Source organism: Cucumis sativus, chromosome 7, assembly GCF_000004075.3.
Source record: "Cucumis sativus cultivar 9930 chromosome 7, Cucumber_9930_V3, whole genome shotgun sequence".
In the NCBI taxonomy this organism is placed as follows: domain Eukaryota; kingdom Viridiplantae; phylum Streptophyta; class Magnoliopsida; order Cucurbitales; family Cucurbitaceae; genus Cucumis; species Cucumis sativus.
This window is the reverse complement of record NC_026661.2, coordinates 8727562-8743833: the sequence shown is the minus strand read 5'-3', so window position 1 is coordinate 8743833 and position 16272 is coordinate 8727562. Positions and strand designations below refer to the sequence as shown.

The window sequence follows — 16272 nt, the reverse complement described above, 5'->3', positions numbered from 1 at the left end:
AAAATGTGGATTTGAATATATATATGAAAAGAAAGAATTGAAAAAGAAAAAAAGGAAAGATGAATTTAGGTAGAAAAAAGGAATTGATATGAGTTGAGTTGAGTCATTTGGCTTGGCTACATTGTAGGGAAGGGCTTAGAAGGAGCCGAGGTGAGTTAGATTAATATATATTTCTTTTCCGGTTTCGACGTGGGAACTATCAATCAAAAAACAAGCACCGGCTTCTACTTATTATAATTATATATACTTAAATCACCACCAAAAATATAAATTATAAATTGCCAGCTCCAAACACCTTCTCTCCTGAAACTTCTCTCTCTAATTTTGACAATACCTATAGCTAATCCGTTGATCTCCACCTATCTTCCTCCGATCAACAGCTGTGGATTTCCCGGCCCTGGCTTCCTGAACTTCCCAATCAGTTGCTGGAACTGTTTTCCGGCAATGTCTTCTTCTTCCCGCTCTCTCCTTCTTTTCTTCTCTCTGTTTCTTCACTCCTTCCTCCCCCTGGTATCAGCTCAGGGATCTAACACTCCACCTCTATGGCAAACTCTGAGTGGTCAGTTTACTTGTTTCTCTCTCTCTCTTCAAACTTCAATGTTTTTCGTTTATCCTCTTCTCTTCTCTTGTTTTTGCTCTGTGAATCGCCTTTCGAGATGGAAGCCTAATTCACTTTACTTGATGTCTTGGAAGAAGTTGTAAATGTAGTCGGAATTAAGTAGGATATGTCTTGGTGAACTTTATTTTAACTTGTTCACTGTTCTGCAAATGACTTCGAATTTGACACTGGAGGATTCTGAGATTTTTGTTTTCTACTGCCTTTCAGAAGGTTATTGGCTTCTGTTAGGTGTCGGAGATTGAATTTAGGTTTTGTTTTGCTTTTGCAGGAGATGCTCCATTTGTCGTGGCTCGCGGTGGATTTTCAGGGCTGTTTCCAGATTCAAGTGGAGTTGCCTACAATTTTGCAGCTATTGTTAGTGTTCCTGATGTGATCTTATGGTGCGATGTGCAATTAACCAAAGATGGAGTTGGAATATGTCTCCCGGATCTGAGGCTTGACAATGCAACTGATGCTTCGGTTATTCTGGGGACAACACGCACCCGTTCCTATTCTGTTAATGGTGTCTCTATGAGTGGATTGTTTACCGTTGATTATGATTTCAAAGAACTGGAAAATGTTTCTGGTAAGTTCATGTAATAAACATCACTTTCCCCATTCTTCTCTCTTTCTCTACATGTATCTCATCATTTATTGTGGTCTAGCTGTTATTTGCTGAACAGCTAAGGAAATTTGTTCGAGTCAAGCCTGGTCATCCGTTGTTATTTTATGATCTTCCCATTTCAGTTTTTCTTAGTTCATCATCAAGTTGACCCAGGATAACCAAATATTTATGCAAAATTGCCTGACAAGTGTATTTAACTGGGCAGTTGTTCAAGGTATCTATACTCGATCTACGAAGTTCGATGGCAATCAGTTTATTATTCTTACTCCTGAAGATGTGGCTAATCAGTTCAAGCCACGAGGATTTTGGCTTAATATTCAGGTAATTGTTTCGAATTTACTTGCCCAAGCATTAAATGTTTATTAAATTCTCCACAATTTATAGGTTTTACTTTCTATAGTCATCACTCATCTCCTTTTATTCTTTTTGCAGCATGATGTGTTCTTCACGCAGCATAACGTGAGCATGAGAAACTTTGTACTTTCTGTGATCAGAACTAGAAGCACCATTGTTAACTATATATCATCACCAGAGGTGGGATTTCTTAGAAGTATAGCTGCACGAGTTCCCCGCACAACAAAGTTAATCCTTCGGTTCTTAGGACCAACTGATAGAGAGATTACCACCAATCAGACTTACGACTCGCTCAAACAAAATCTCACATTTATCAAGACATTTGCTTCTGGAATTCTTGTTCCCAAGACTTATATATGGCCTACTGAAGATAGTTATTTACAGGCTCAAACCTCTCTTGTTTCTGATGCTCATAAAGCACAGCTGGAAGTTTTTGCATCAGATTTCTATAGTGACCTTCCACTACCCTACAACTACAGTTATGATCCCGTTGCTGAATACCTGTCTTACTTTGACAATGGTAAATTTTCAGTTGATGGTGTGCTCAGTGATTTCCCTATTACTCCATCGTCAGCTATTGGTAAGCCATCATATTCCAGCTCTTATATATGATGTTCGCGAGTGATAACTTAATCATATCTAATATAGGGATCAGTATAATCAAATCAAGTTGATCGATTACCCTGAACTTATGAATTTTTACAATTAAACACCTTAAATGTTTTCAAATGTACCCACCATTTCTTCACTACAGGTGTTACAGTTTAACCCCCAAATTATAGGAATGTTACAATTTTGGACCAAATCCTTTTTAACTATATAATCTAAACTATTAAAAAATTTGGTTCAACCACACATTTCTTTTACTAAAAAAAAAAATCTATTAAAAAAATTTCCAATTGAAGTTGAGTTGTCATTTCGATTTAAGAAAAAAAAAGTAAGGAATTTTGCCTTTTGATTGAATACTCCGACAGTTTGATTGGAACATGGTTTATTAAAGATCTCATACTATTTTATTTTTAATCCGTAAGGTTAGAATTGATTCCCATTTTCATATCGTTGTGGGAGGAAAGAAATGGTTGAAATTAACTAAAAAATTTATTTCGTACACTCCAGGGGGCCTTTTTAATAATTATTATTGTTAGTGATGGGAGTTATCAGTTTTGGGTTATATAGTTCTAGTTAGCCAATGTTTGATTTTATAACTGGAGACTATCAATCAAACTCCACAGTAGTCTTTTCTCCCATTTTTCACTTTATATGGATTTATAACCAGTTAATCATACTTAACAACTTAAGACAACATGACTATTTCAGCAAAGCATAATAACACAATAGGTGATTTTCTGCTTCATTTGATTAATGTTGAAATTTCATCTTATTGACGATCTTTTCTCTGATGGTCCAGCCTGTTTTGCTCATCTGGGTAAGAATGCCAAAAGTCAAGGTAAGCCGGAGTTACAATGGTAGCTTTCCCTGACATTCTCAAAATTAATTTCATGCTAGGCTAGGCTGAATGATTGTTTAACTGAAGATCTCCGAACAATAATTTTAATATATCTTCTTCTTTTCCAGACAAGCCTTTAGTTATTTCAAAATTTGGAGCTAGTGGAGACTTTCCTGCTTGTACAGATTTGGCGTATACGAATGCTATTTCAGATGGAGTTGAAGTGCTCGACTGTCCTGTTCAAATATCAAAAGATGGAATACCATTTTGCATGAGCTCAATTAATCTCATTGACAGCACAACAATATCTCAATCGCCATTCATAAACCGTTCAACAAATATTCCTGAAATTAGTCCTAACGATGGAGTCTTTGCTTTTGACTTAACATGGGAAGAGATTAAAAGCCTGACCCGTAAGTGGAGTTGGTTTTTCAATTTTAGATACTTGTTTCTAACTAAGCATGTCTACATTTTTCATTCCTCGGCTTATTTTATTAGTCAATATGATTGGTATTAAACTGGACTAGACAAGAATTATACGGTCATGGTTTTTCCTTACATTTGAAATAAAATAGAATATTGAATTTCAAGTTAGAAGAGATTTGTTAATGCTAAATTTCCAAAAATTCTTTAAGCTTAGTTGAACATCTCTAGCTAACATAGTCGAGTATTTGTTACTATATACTCTGTTATGGAATTGCTTTCATCATATGATCATTCAATGCAATTGAGCGGTAGAGGAAGGCTAGAATTTTTCAAGGGCTTGAGATATCTTTGAGTAAAGTTTTAATCATTGTCAGATTCCAGTGGCCTTGTGGGCTCTAGTAACGAAGCTGTTTTGTAATTATCTGAGAGGTTTTATTTCTCTTGGTTAGAGTTCCTTTTAGCAGTTTGCCTCCCTCTTTTTTCAGGCTCTATTTTTGTCTGTCATTGTATTTTTTCATTTCTTTTTAATAAAAGCTTCGTTATTCAATATAGAAGGGAAAAAAAACAGTTGAATGCAATTATGATTTATTTAATTTATGATTTAGAGAATGATAACTTGGTTATTAGAGAGAGTAGGATATCCTTTCTATGCAATAGAACATATCCGCAATTCCATTTGTAGTCTGTACATGACTATATTGTTTTATGTTTTGCTTATCTCATAGGATTTGAGTGTAGATCATCTGATAACTTTTGTAGAAGCAATGGTGCAAGTTTAAGCTTAAAATGCTTATGTCTAGCAAAAACTAATATGAAAATGCTAATTTTCTTGCCATTTTATTCTCAACTGCAGCGTCAATATTGAACCCTTATTCGGCGAAGTACACGTTGTTCCGAAACCCAAGGTTCAGAAACAGTGGGGAATTCAGAACACTACCTGATTTCTTGGCCTTGGCAAAGAATGCAAGCACTCTTTCTGGTGTCTTGATCCAAATTGAGGTTAGAGTTGTTTTTGTCAAAATTAAATACGATCTATTTAAGATTCTTGGTATCTGAATGTGAAATCATTTGCTATTGATAACAACCTGATCCTTACACTAAATCTTGCTTTGATAAAATGATTTGATAGCGGGGAAATAAAATAGATTATGCTGAGGGTGGGAATTTTAATATATGGGATGACTAGATTATGCCAAGAAACGAACACTACACTGTGAGGTGAAATGTGGGAAAACTTACCGTTTGGATGGCTTCCTAAACCCTAAGAAATATCACGATCCATATTATCTACAAGTCCAATATTGTGCTCCAACTCTTAGCCTTCAGGAGAACATCAATTGGAAAACACTGTTGGTCAGAGTTATTTGAGATAGCGATGCCATGCCTCAGACTTTCATCTCACAAGTAGACGGATTGTTAACGATCTTTTCTTTGTTGTTTAAAGCTGATGTCAAAGATGCATAACTCAACCCTCTTGATTGTTAAGAATGACGTCCTTTCGTCAGAGTGAATATCTCATACGATGAGAATCAATTAATTATTTGATCTAAAACACCATGCCAGGAAAAAAAAAACCCATATTTCTACTGGGATCCGTAGTTCCTTTTCCCTTGATCCAAATGATTCCCATTATCATAGGTCTTGTGGAGTACTAATTCTTATGAGAGGGAGAAACAGAAAGTTGCACAAAAAGGGAAATTACACTGATCGGTCTAGAGTGCAAGCGTTGAGTCTGAGTAGTTAGATCTAGTGGAAACATAGTTTCTGAAAATGAAAAAAAACTGAGTTTTTTAGTCAATTGAATGACAATGTAAATTGTTAGATTTGTCCTCTTTGCAGATATACGAGCTCCCCTACATGTAAATGTAAATTGTTGAGAATTTTTTTATCTGGCCAAAGTTATAACGAACTAATTTCAATAGTAAAATATCCAACCAGGAAACTAAATTTTACATCTTCTCTCCTTAATGATCAAAGTTACCAGCATGCTGTTTCTAGTGGTAGAATGGTTAATTTAGAGCTTGTTTGGAAGTGATTTTGAAATAGTTAAGATGACTTTTTTCATGTTCAATATGACTATAAAATATACCTTTAATATTCACAATCAATTTTGATGGTATAAAATCCGGTTTAAAAGTGTAAAATCAAATATTAAAATGGTTTTGAGTGATTAAAGATATTTATGGTGTTCAAATTCACTCCCATGACATACCTTGCTACCATATTATAATTTGCTTCTAGCTGTGGAGAAACATTCTCAGATCTCTGCTTTGTCAATCAACATTTACAGAAGAAGATGCCTTTGATATTACTGCTTCCATTACATAATTTTGGTTAGCACTCAGATACAGTGTTTATAGTCTGCTCAGCATATCTTTAACTAGGATATGGCTTTTACAAGCTTAGCTATCAAAAACATGGAAATTGTGCTGTTTATTTCTACTGATGATATTCTGTCTGATTTGTTTATCAGAATGCAGCCTACCTTGCTAAGCATGGTTTTAGTGTAACTGATGCGGTCTTGTCTTCCTTGAGCGAAGCTGGTTATGATAATCAGACAGCCGTTAAAGTATTGATTCAATCTCCAGATAGCGCTGTTCTAATAAAATTTAAACAGGAAAATAAAAACTACGAGCTTGTTTACAAAGTTGACGAACCAATTAGTGATGTGCTCAATACAACTGTTGAGGACATTAAGAGTTTTGCCGACTCTGTAACTATCACCAAGAGCTCTGTCTTCCCTGTCAATCAGTTCTTTCTCACTGGAGCTACAGATGTCGTGAAGAAGCTGAAAGCACTCAATCTCTCTGTATATGTGGAATCCTTCAGCAATGAATTTGTCTCTCAAGCATGGGATTTCTTCTCGGATGCAACAGTAGAGATCAACTCATTTGTTTTGGGAGCCGAAATTGATGGAGTCATCACCGACTTTCCCAAGACATCTGCTAGATATAAAAGTAAGCATCTTTCTTCCAATTGTCTGGATTACATGCTTTTATCAACTCTGGACTAATTTTAAGAATCCTTCTTTTTGTAACTTCTAAAGTTGTGGTTCGTTTTTGCAAATAAGGAAGCATTTAGAGCGTTGAGTCGATTATTATAGTAATTAGGGATAATATTTTTTAGCATAGGTGCAGACTATATTGAGTATTATAGTTCTCAAGGTGCAAACTATTTTAATTTAAGTTTATTAGTTTCTGTTTGGAGTGCAGATTTTTTTAGCCTAGATAGAAAATAAGAGAGAAAGAGAGAATGAATAGTAAATAGTAATACTTGTAAATTACAATTGGAAACACTAACTATTAATTATTATATTTGGAGCCCAAGATGTCCTGAGCTAGTCTATAATAGCCTACTCCACCAACTTAAAGTTGGGGGACCTAACACATATTCAAAGAGTTTTTTTTAGTACAATCATGACATTAATTACTAAATATTGATAACCTACAGTCGTTTCTTTCTTGGCTTTATTTGTTACACTGTCGTTGGAGTTGGCTCTGGTCACTGATATGCTTATCCCAAACTAAATGCAGAGAACCGATGTTTAACAATGAAAGAAACACCTACTTACATGAGCCCTGTCCAGCCTGGTAGCTTGTTGCAACTTATTACTCAGCCCTACTTGCCTCCGAAAACACCTCCGAGCCCGGTTCTAGATGACAAAGATGTAGCTGAGCCACCATTGCCTCCGGTTTCAGCCAAAGCCCCTCCACCTGCTGGGGAAGGTGGCTCGACAGCAGCACCTCCAACTTCTAAACCCAATGGACAACCTAAGCTTGGAGCTGGAGCAGGCTTATTGCTCTTGAACCTCGCCATACTTTTCATCGCTCTTCTTCCATTCTGAGAATGATGGCAGCATGTTCTCTGATTCTTGCTCGTTTCGACTGTAAATTTCGTATCTTTATTGTATTCTAGCACCGAGCTTTGTTAGTTCAAATTCTTTTTCGTGATTCGGTATTTAATTCTTTGCACTTTCCTGCCTGTAGGTATCTTTAGGTCCTTCCCCATGCTAAAAAACATCAATTCTTGAGAGGGTACATTCATGATGATGGATTGATTATATTTGTAACCAATCTTCCACTATTTTGCTCTTTTTGCCTTTTGTAACTTGTAACTTGTAAGTTATGATTGTGGTTATTTTCTCACTTTTGATGTATTTATCTAAAATGTTTCAAATTCTCACTTTTGCTCTGAACCAAAGAACATCGAAGTATGTAGCCAAATGTATTTAAGGGTTGGGCATAAAATGTTTTCATGTTTGGCTAACTTTTATTAAAGGGATCTGTGTATAATGAAGATGTATCACAACCTTCTTGTGCTACAAAACTGGTGTTGAGACTTAAAACAGCCGCCCAACTCGGATAGTGGTGTATCCAGAACTTTACCATTATTGGGCAAAAGTGTGTACAAAGTTTGGAATTTGGCCCATCAACTTTCTAGATTTGGGTCTAGGTTCCTGAAATCTCAATTTTGCTTATAATAAATTTTCATATATAACCTATCAAAAATTATCATTTTCCATTTATATAATTTGAAATTTTGCTATATTTTATAAATATTATTGTTTATTTTACTATATTTAAAAATAATCCTAAAAATTATATGTTGTATTATACCTTATATTTAAATTATATGTCGTACTCGTTAATAGTGCTATTGCATATTTTTAAAAAAACGAATATATCTATTAATTTTAGAATAAAAAATTTAGGTCCATAAAAATATTTTGTGCCTAATGAAACAGTTAATTGTGAAATTTAGGCCGTTGAAACTAAATTGTCTCCGTTATTCAAACAATCATTGTCTTAAATTCAAGAGTACGTTGGGATGCATGTCCTAAAACCTTGAAGTTATATGTTATTTGAAATAATAGTTGACTGTTTTTTATATGCTATCCATTAAAGAAAGATTCAAGGTTATTTTATGCAACTCAAACATGTATGTGGTTGACATACAGGTTAATCGTGCTAAAGTAATAATATCTAAATGGTCTGTAGTATATAGATAAAGTCAGGCTATATCTTGGTGATGCTATGATATAACCCACTTGGTAATTGTAACAAGAGTTGTAAGGGTTATAAACGATTTGATCACAATCGAAGACATGTACTTGTTTCATTATGAGCAATGAGTTCCGTATTATCTTGGATATAGAATTCAGGTTCTAAATATGCAACTAGACTAGACCACTAAGCTAGGTTCTTATGATAAGAGGGGTTGACGCCTACTTACGCGTTGCTTATGTCTAAGGATTTGTCATTTACGTACAAGTTTTTCTCTCTCTTGTTCAAGTGTAAGCGAAAATGTGGGTTTCCTAGATAAGTTAGGGTCGAATGCAAGAAATCTAGGCTACTTAAGGTTAAAACACGTGAGTTAGTCATGTGGTGACTGTAATAGTATAAATATATTCATAGTATTAACCATTCTAAGTCAAACTATACTATGTGCGAGAAAAACAAGATGGAAGTGAATGTGGTGGTTATGCGTGATATAAACTCAGTTTTATTTTGGCGAGATAGAGGAAAAAATATCTATGCAATTTGATGCGTTACAAGGATAATTAATTAATTGAGGCAACACCAATCATTTGTTGATTTCAAATTTAAGGCCGGTCTCCTCTTGTTCCCTTTGCCATACTTGCTCGCCTTTCAAGATGCAAACACTTGAAATTACTATATGATTTATACCTAATCTATTTAATCGAATTATTTATAACTCATCTCTTATTAACGCGAGCAACTTTTCGGCGCCTTATCGTCACACACACTCGCATTTATGATATGTATGTTAAGGAGGAATTCAGTGACAATGTTATATCTTTACGATCTTTTCACCGTCTGTTTAGTGAGGTCCAGTCCATTACTCTTTCGAGTGACAACACCCAATACTTCATTTTTTCTTTTGAAAATAATGATGTATTGAGTACAACACCTAACTAAGCAAGGTAGATAATACCAACATTCAGATTCTCTACTGACTAATTATGTCTTGCCTTTTATCATGATTACAAAGAACTAATATGATGGAAAGATAAAGGGATGGGTGAGTGAAAGACGCATTATATAGCTTATCTTTGGTCCTGCATTAACTGCTCAAATCCTTATTCCGATGGCATCACACTCAATTTCAATCATTGATAAGTTCATTAAGTGGTGCAACTATGGAACTAAAGTTTCTATTGAATCTTCTATAGAAGCCAGTAAAGCCATGAAAACTTCTAATTTCACTAGCATTCTTAGGTATAGGTCACTCCCGGATTGTTTTAACCTTCTCATAATCAACTTTCACTCCATGCTTAGAAACTACAAAACCTAGAAGTTTACATTTTCTATGCAAAAACAACACTTTTTTAGATTAGCATAAAGCTTTTCCCTTCTAAATGCATCTAGAACACACCTAACATGCAAAACATGATCCTCAAGGGTGTTTTTGTTTAATAAAAAAAAAATAGCAAGTTCTACTTTATGTGAAAATAGTGATTTTGTTTCAATAGATTGCAGTGGAATGACCTTGTTTAGAAACTAGGGTGTGTTTGAATTTTGGTTTGCATTTTAAAGTCTAGAAACTTAGATTAGTTGACTTAAATATTTTGTTTGGGTCGTGAATTATTTAGTCTCCTTTCTCCTTTCTAGTTTTATTGATTTTCTTCCAATTTTAATATTACATTCTAGATGTCACCAAAACTTATGATAGTTTGGACAACATTGGAAGAACAGATACAATTTTATGTTATTGTTTCTATTTGTGCACTGAGACTTATTTGTATTAAATGATATAAACTTAATTTTGATCATTTTCTTTTTTATGTTTAATGTAGGACATATATTTTTGTTTAATGTTGAATTGAATTAGATGTCACTCGACATATGTTTAATGTAGGACATTATTAAGAAAACAAGAAAGAGGAAACATGAAACAAGAAACGGTTATCAAACATGTTTCCGTTTCTTTTTCTTAAGAAATAAGAAATAGAAACAACTATCAAACCAATTCTTGTTGCTTGTTCTAAAAAAAAACAGGGATTTGAAGGAATGGAATTCCAATAGTGGAAGCGTGTGGACGTCGTGCAAAAGGAATTCAATTTGAAATACACACAAAATTGAGAGAAAACATCTAAACATGCTTCTGTAATTTAGTTTGGTGAAAAGGAAAATATTTTAAAGAGATTTATTTTCTTCTTTTAGAAATAGAGAGCTAGTAATAATGCAGATCATAAAGATCACACACATTATTTTGTATCTTTTAACCCGTTTTTAAAGAGAAATAGAGGGGAAAGTTATCAAATAACTTCCTCCCTCTCCCTCGTGTAACTCCCTTCAGTGTTATTTTTTTAACTAAAATTATATTAATAAAATAACATTAATATAAATTTAATTCATATTATACATCATATAATCTGAACTTTATATTATATCATATACATATAACCAATGGTTTAGATTTCTCATATGATCTGTGAGAGATATAAAGTTCTAATATGAATCAAATTCATATTAATTTTAACATATAGTTCATTTATAAATCTTGTTCATATTATTATTATTTAAATCATATTCAAATATTAGCTTCTCTCATAAAAAATTTATATTATAATGTATTAAATACATTATATTAATTGTATCATATACGTCAATTTATTTACTTTAATCAATTTGAATAATTCAAATTAAACCAAAATAAATTTGATTATCATTTATCTTTATTGAGCTAACATGAGGATCTTATGGATCTACAAATTGAAACTCCAATGATATGAGATTAATTAATTAAACTTTTAATTAAATTAATCTCTATTCATTAACTAACTATCAGTCATTCCACTAAAGACTAATAGTTGCAATCTTCTTACTATAGATAAACTTTTATGTCCATTAGATATAACCAATCAACAGTGCAATGATCATTCATAAATTGCTTGTAAGTATAGCAAGACCAAAAATTATCGTTTTGTCCCTGTAGTTACATCTAACTTCTTAAGTACCATTGATTCCTCTAGTGAATGAAAATTATAGTCCCACTATAACTGAACACCTCCGGGCCAAGAGAAGGTGTGGTGCCACATTGTTCAAGCTTTGGAATCAGCCCTTAAGAGAGCAATTTCTCTACTTTCTCTATTTATAGAGAATGAGTGAATTCCTTCTTGTGTAGCTGTGTTTCCAGCTCCCTAATTAGACGAATCCCTAAAATGGTAGGCATATTGAGTCAGCGACATAGGCCACTCTCACCCATATGAAAATCAAAAGATTGCCTTCATAGACATGAGTTCACAATTCACTTAAGATTCAGGTCAAGTCACTTATGGTCATCCTAATGAAATGTAGTCTCAACTAGTAACGGTGTTGGTAAGAGAGACTATTCATTTCATGGTTCGATTGTATACAAACTCATTTGTATAGAATATCCCTGCTCTAATGTCTCGACATGAATGATTAAGATCAATTCAATTGTAACATTTTAGAACAATTGTGACAACTATAAAGCATACAATTTTTATAGTGTCACCAGAATAAGGTTCTCCATCTACTACAAGACCACAAGATTTAGGGCCATCTACTACAAAGCAGACAGATCAGTCTTATCCATCTACTACAGACCATTTAGGTTATCACTTAAACATGATCCACTTGTATATCTCCACATACATGTTTAAGTTACAGAAGATAACTTTGGATAATTAGTTTATTGGTTTTGTGGGTTAATGCAACTAAATGTTAAATAAAATAAAACACTTTATTTTATTAAATAAATAAAATATTTGTATAATATATACAATTACAAACTACAAGATCACGAGATTTAGGGCATCAACCCCAATAGGAACAAGAAACAAGAAATGAAAAACAGGAAACAGGAATGTTACCAAACAGGTCTTAAGTGTCTTAGAATATATTAGGATGTAATGAAATAAAACAAGAAACGCTCCTGAAATTAATTCACGCAGTATATTGTTTATAAGTCTCGTAAAAGTACTAGATGCATTAGTTAAGTCAAAAGGCATAACCAACCATTTTAAGGGGTAATGAGCTCTTGAAGTGAAGAAGGTTACTATCTCTATTACACATTTTAAGGGGTGCATCAAACATGGTGGGATAGTTCTGCCTCATGTTCTCATTGGAAATAGTCTTCAGGATTAGATATACCATGAAATTTTGAAATTTTAACTTTAATGTTTCCAAAACCTTGACCTCTATGGTTGTTTTCTCTTCTACCTTGCGATCTCTTATTGTGAAAGTCTCCCCTTCCTTTCAGGCCATATCGTTCCCTCTCCTTGGCTCATATATAATATGGTTAGAGTTAAATAATTCATTTTGCTTTTAAATCTTCTTCCTCCACAAGATCTACCACAATCGGTCTTCTTCCTTCAGGTTTCTCCCTAGCTTGTAGTAGCCTTTGTTCAAATATGTCTAACCTTGCATTAATTAAAGTCTCAAAGCATTCCATAACTTCCTCATTAAGTCCTTACTGCAATGATCCATGTGGAGCACCTGCATTGCCTGTCGTTGCTGCAAAACAAAAAACAAGTGATAGAAAAGTTTGACCTTACAATTCACTCATTTACGTGTTTCTCTCGATACGATAGGGTGATAGCCAACATTTTGCAACAAAATTCAAAACAACAAGTCAACAACAAACCAAGCAAGAATGGTTGTATAGTGCCAAGCTCAAGCGAAGAACCAGTTGAATGCAAGAAAAACATGAAAACTAGAAGTCAAGAATCTAATGTTCGAGATTCAACAAACTAGACAAGAAAGAACAAAAAATATGATATCTAGAATTAAGAATCTATTGGGAAAAAAATTGGCTAACTAAATCTAGCCATGTCATTCAGCAAAAATTGTGATAATTATAATTTGATCGAGTTTGGGTAACTAAGTTTTCTCATATCTAACCTAATTCAAAACCCAGATAGAAATATTGGGGCAAAGAAATAATGGGCCCAAGTCCAAGCCCAGTAAGAAAATAAGCCTAAGTCCACCTAAAGCCCATGAAAATTCTCTATAAATAGCAACCTTGCCATTCATTTTAGAGATATTTGGTTGAAGGAAGAATTGAAGTCATGAAGAATTATAGATTCAAACATCTAAAAGCTCCAAAGACATGAAAGTTCTTATCAACCCGAGATTATCATATTCTAAAAGATTTTTGAAGATTCAAACCTCTAAAAGACGTGAAAGTTCTTATCAACATGAGATTACCATCTGCTAAAAGGTTGAAGATTTGGAAGATTAAACTTTCCTTAAATTTTAGAAGATTGAAGCACAAACTGATTTGCAACCACAACTTCTTGAAGATCGAAGAGCAAGAAGTTTAATTTGTATTCAAGAGAAAGCATAAAAAATGAGTAAGTATTAGAAATTATATATATTAATATAAATTCTTCAATTTAGGCTTAATCACATTTGTTACCTTATTTATGTCGTATAGGTTGTTTATTTACCACTGGTTATTCTAATGTAAAATACGCAATATATCTTAATCAATAAAATATTGATTCACATGGCATCAGAGCCTTTAACCTAGGGTTACTATACAACTGTCGCCCCGTTCTCCCTCTAACGTGAAAATTGACGGCCGTGAAACCCACCGACGACAAAGTCCTCCATTCGTCGTTCTTCGTTCGGGCATCGTTCAGATCCATTCATGCATCTTCTTCTCTGTACATCGTCAGCCTCTAATTCACACAAGATCTCTGTGTTTCATTGTCCAAATCTAACCGTCCAGCCGACCATGAAACCCCTTGTTCTCCGTTGCACGTTGCAGCTCTGTGTGTTTCATTGTGCATATCTGACCGTCCAGTCAACCGCAAAACCCCTTGTTCTCCGTTGCACTTTACAGCTTTCGATTTTGTCGTCTTTGTTCATCGGCTTCTATCGTCTTCGTCCGCATCCGATGAGATTCATACGTTGCCGACACTCAGACTCGCTGACCCACAGAACTCAGATTCGTCGTATAGTTTTTGTTGTTGTACGCTCATATTTGTCTTTGTTCATTTAAGTTTATTCAGCGATTCACCAATCTAAAACTTGCCTCTGTCTGTTTATGACTACCAGTGTTGAACCGTCATCGCCTGTTCACACATTTGCTCCCTGATTTCCTTCTATCACTCGTACTCAATTGCTCATACGTCCCTTAAAATTCAGCTTCAATGGAGAAAGATCATGTTATACAATCAATTAGAAAACTCTTGATGGAACAAATTACCTCACATGGGCAAACCAAATGAAAAGTTTTCTAATTGGCCGAAAACTATGGCACATTGTCACCGGCTACATTACCAAACCAATCAAACAGAACAAAGAGAAGGATAATAAATTTATCGAACGCCTCGAAGATTGGGATAGTAAGAATCATAAGATTATCACCTGGTTTGTTAACACTTCTATACCTGCTATACATGCACAATTGATGCTTTTGATGATTATAAAGAGTTCTGGGTTTTTTTTGTCTACACGCTTTAAATCTATCGGATTAGCTCATTACTATCAACTGCAGAGTACACTTGTCAATCTTCATCAAGATATTGGTCAGTCTGTTAATGAATATTTGGCAATTCTCCAACACATCTGGACTCAGCTTGATCAAGCTAAAATTAGCAATGATCATCTTCGACTTATTAAGGTCCTTATGAGATTACGTCCAAAATATGAATCTGTTAGGGCTGCCTTACTACACCTCAGTCCCCTACCCTCATTGGATGCAACTATCCAAGAAATTTTGTTTGAAGAGAAGTGTCTTGACATCAATCCCGCTAAACATTCTAACGTTGTTCTTCCGAGCACTTATCCACCTAATAAAGCATCAAACATATTTTGTAAGAACTGTAAGCTCTCTGGTCATAAATTTATTGATTATCCTAAAATAAAGTGCAGGTACTGTCATAAGCGTGGTCATATTCTAGATAATTGTCCTACAACACCACCTCGACCCACTGGTTCTTCTACAAAAGATAAGAACTTTACTAAATTGGGGACCTTCTCTATCGTTGCTGCTACTTCAGACGATTCCACCTTCCCCCTTCAGATAAGTGATCTTCAGAGCCTATTGAATAAGTTAATTTCATCATCTTCTGCTCTTGTTGTCCACCAGGTAACCGATGGCTTCTTGGCTCTGCCTGTTGTAACCATATGACCTCTGATTTTTTTCTTATGTCTACTTCTAGTCTTGCAAAATTCTTACCTTCTATTTATGCTGCTGATGGTAACCATATGAACATCTATCATATTGGTACCATTGACACTCCTAGTCTGCATCTTTCTCATACTTATTATGTCACAAACTTGACATTTAATCTCGTGTCTGTTTGTCAATTATGTGACCTTGGCTTAACTATTTCTTTTTCTTCCAATGGTTGTTAGGTTTAGGATCTGCAGACGGGACGAACGATTGGTACGGGTCGCAAAGTGGAAAGATTGTTTGAGCTCATATCACTTCAGCTTCCTTCTCATTCCTCTATTTCTGCTTCTGTCACTGAATCTGACACATATCAATGGCATCTTCGTCTTGGTCATGCTTCTTCTGAAAAACTTTGTCATTTAATTTATGTTAACAATTTGAATAATCTTACTAAGTTTGTTCCTTTCAATTGTTTAAATTGCAAACTTGCTAATAAACCTGCTTTGTCTTTTTCTCAATCAACTTCTATATGTGATAAACCATTTGATTTAGTTCATTCCGACATTTAGGGTCCTGCCCTTACCACTATTGTTAATGGTTATCACTATTATGTTTTATTCGTTAATGACTACTCTCAATTTACATGATTTTCTTAAACATCTTTATGAATTATCACGCACATATATTGAGTTTGCTAACCTGATTCGC

General features: G+C 34.3%; 1 protein-coding gene across 2 annotated transcripts; it reads left to right on the top strand.

The window, feature by feature from the left end:
• The first annotated feature begins 253 nt into the window (after positions 1-253).
• LOC101216597 (glycerophosphodiester phosphodiesterase GDPDL4) lies at positions 254-7692 on the top strand. Of its 2 annotated transcripts, XM_031888726.1 has the most exons (10): positions 254-559; positions 888-1184; positions 1429-1544; positions 1656-2157; positions 2986-3024; positions 3153-3437; positions 4304-4449; positions 5924-6407; positions 6984-7336; positions 7437-7692. In XM_031888726.1, exons 1-9 carry the CDS (start codon positions 445-447, stop codon positions 7292-7294), a joined length of 2295 nt encoding a protein of 764 aa, XP_031744586.1. In that variant the 5' UTR covers positions 254-444; the 3' UTR covers positions 7295-7336; positions 7437-7692. The 2 variants fall into 2 exon arrangements, with proteins under 2 accessions (XP_031744586.1, XP_004150252.1); XM_004150204.3 differs by having other exon boundaries at positions 6984-7645.
• Positions 7693-16272: the final 8580 nt, after the last annotated feature.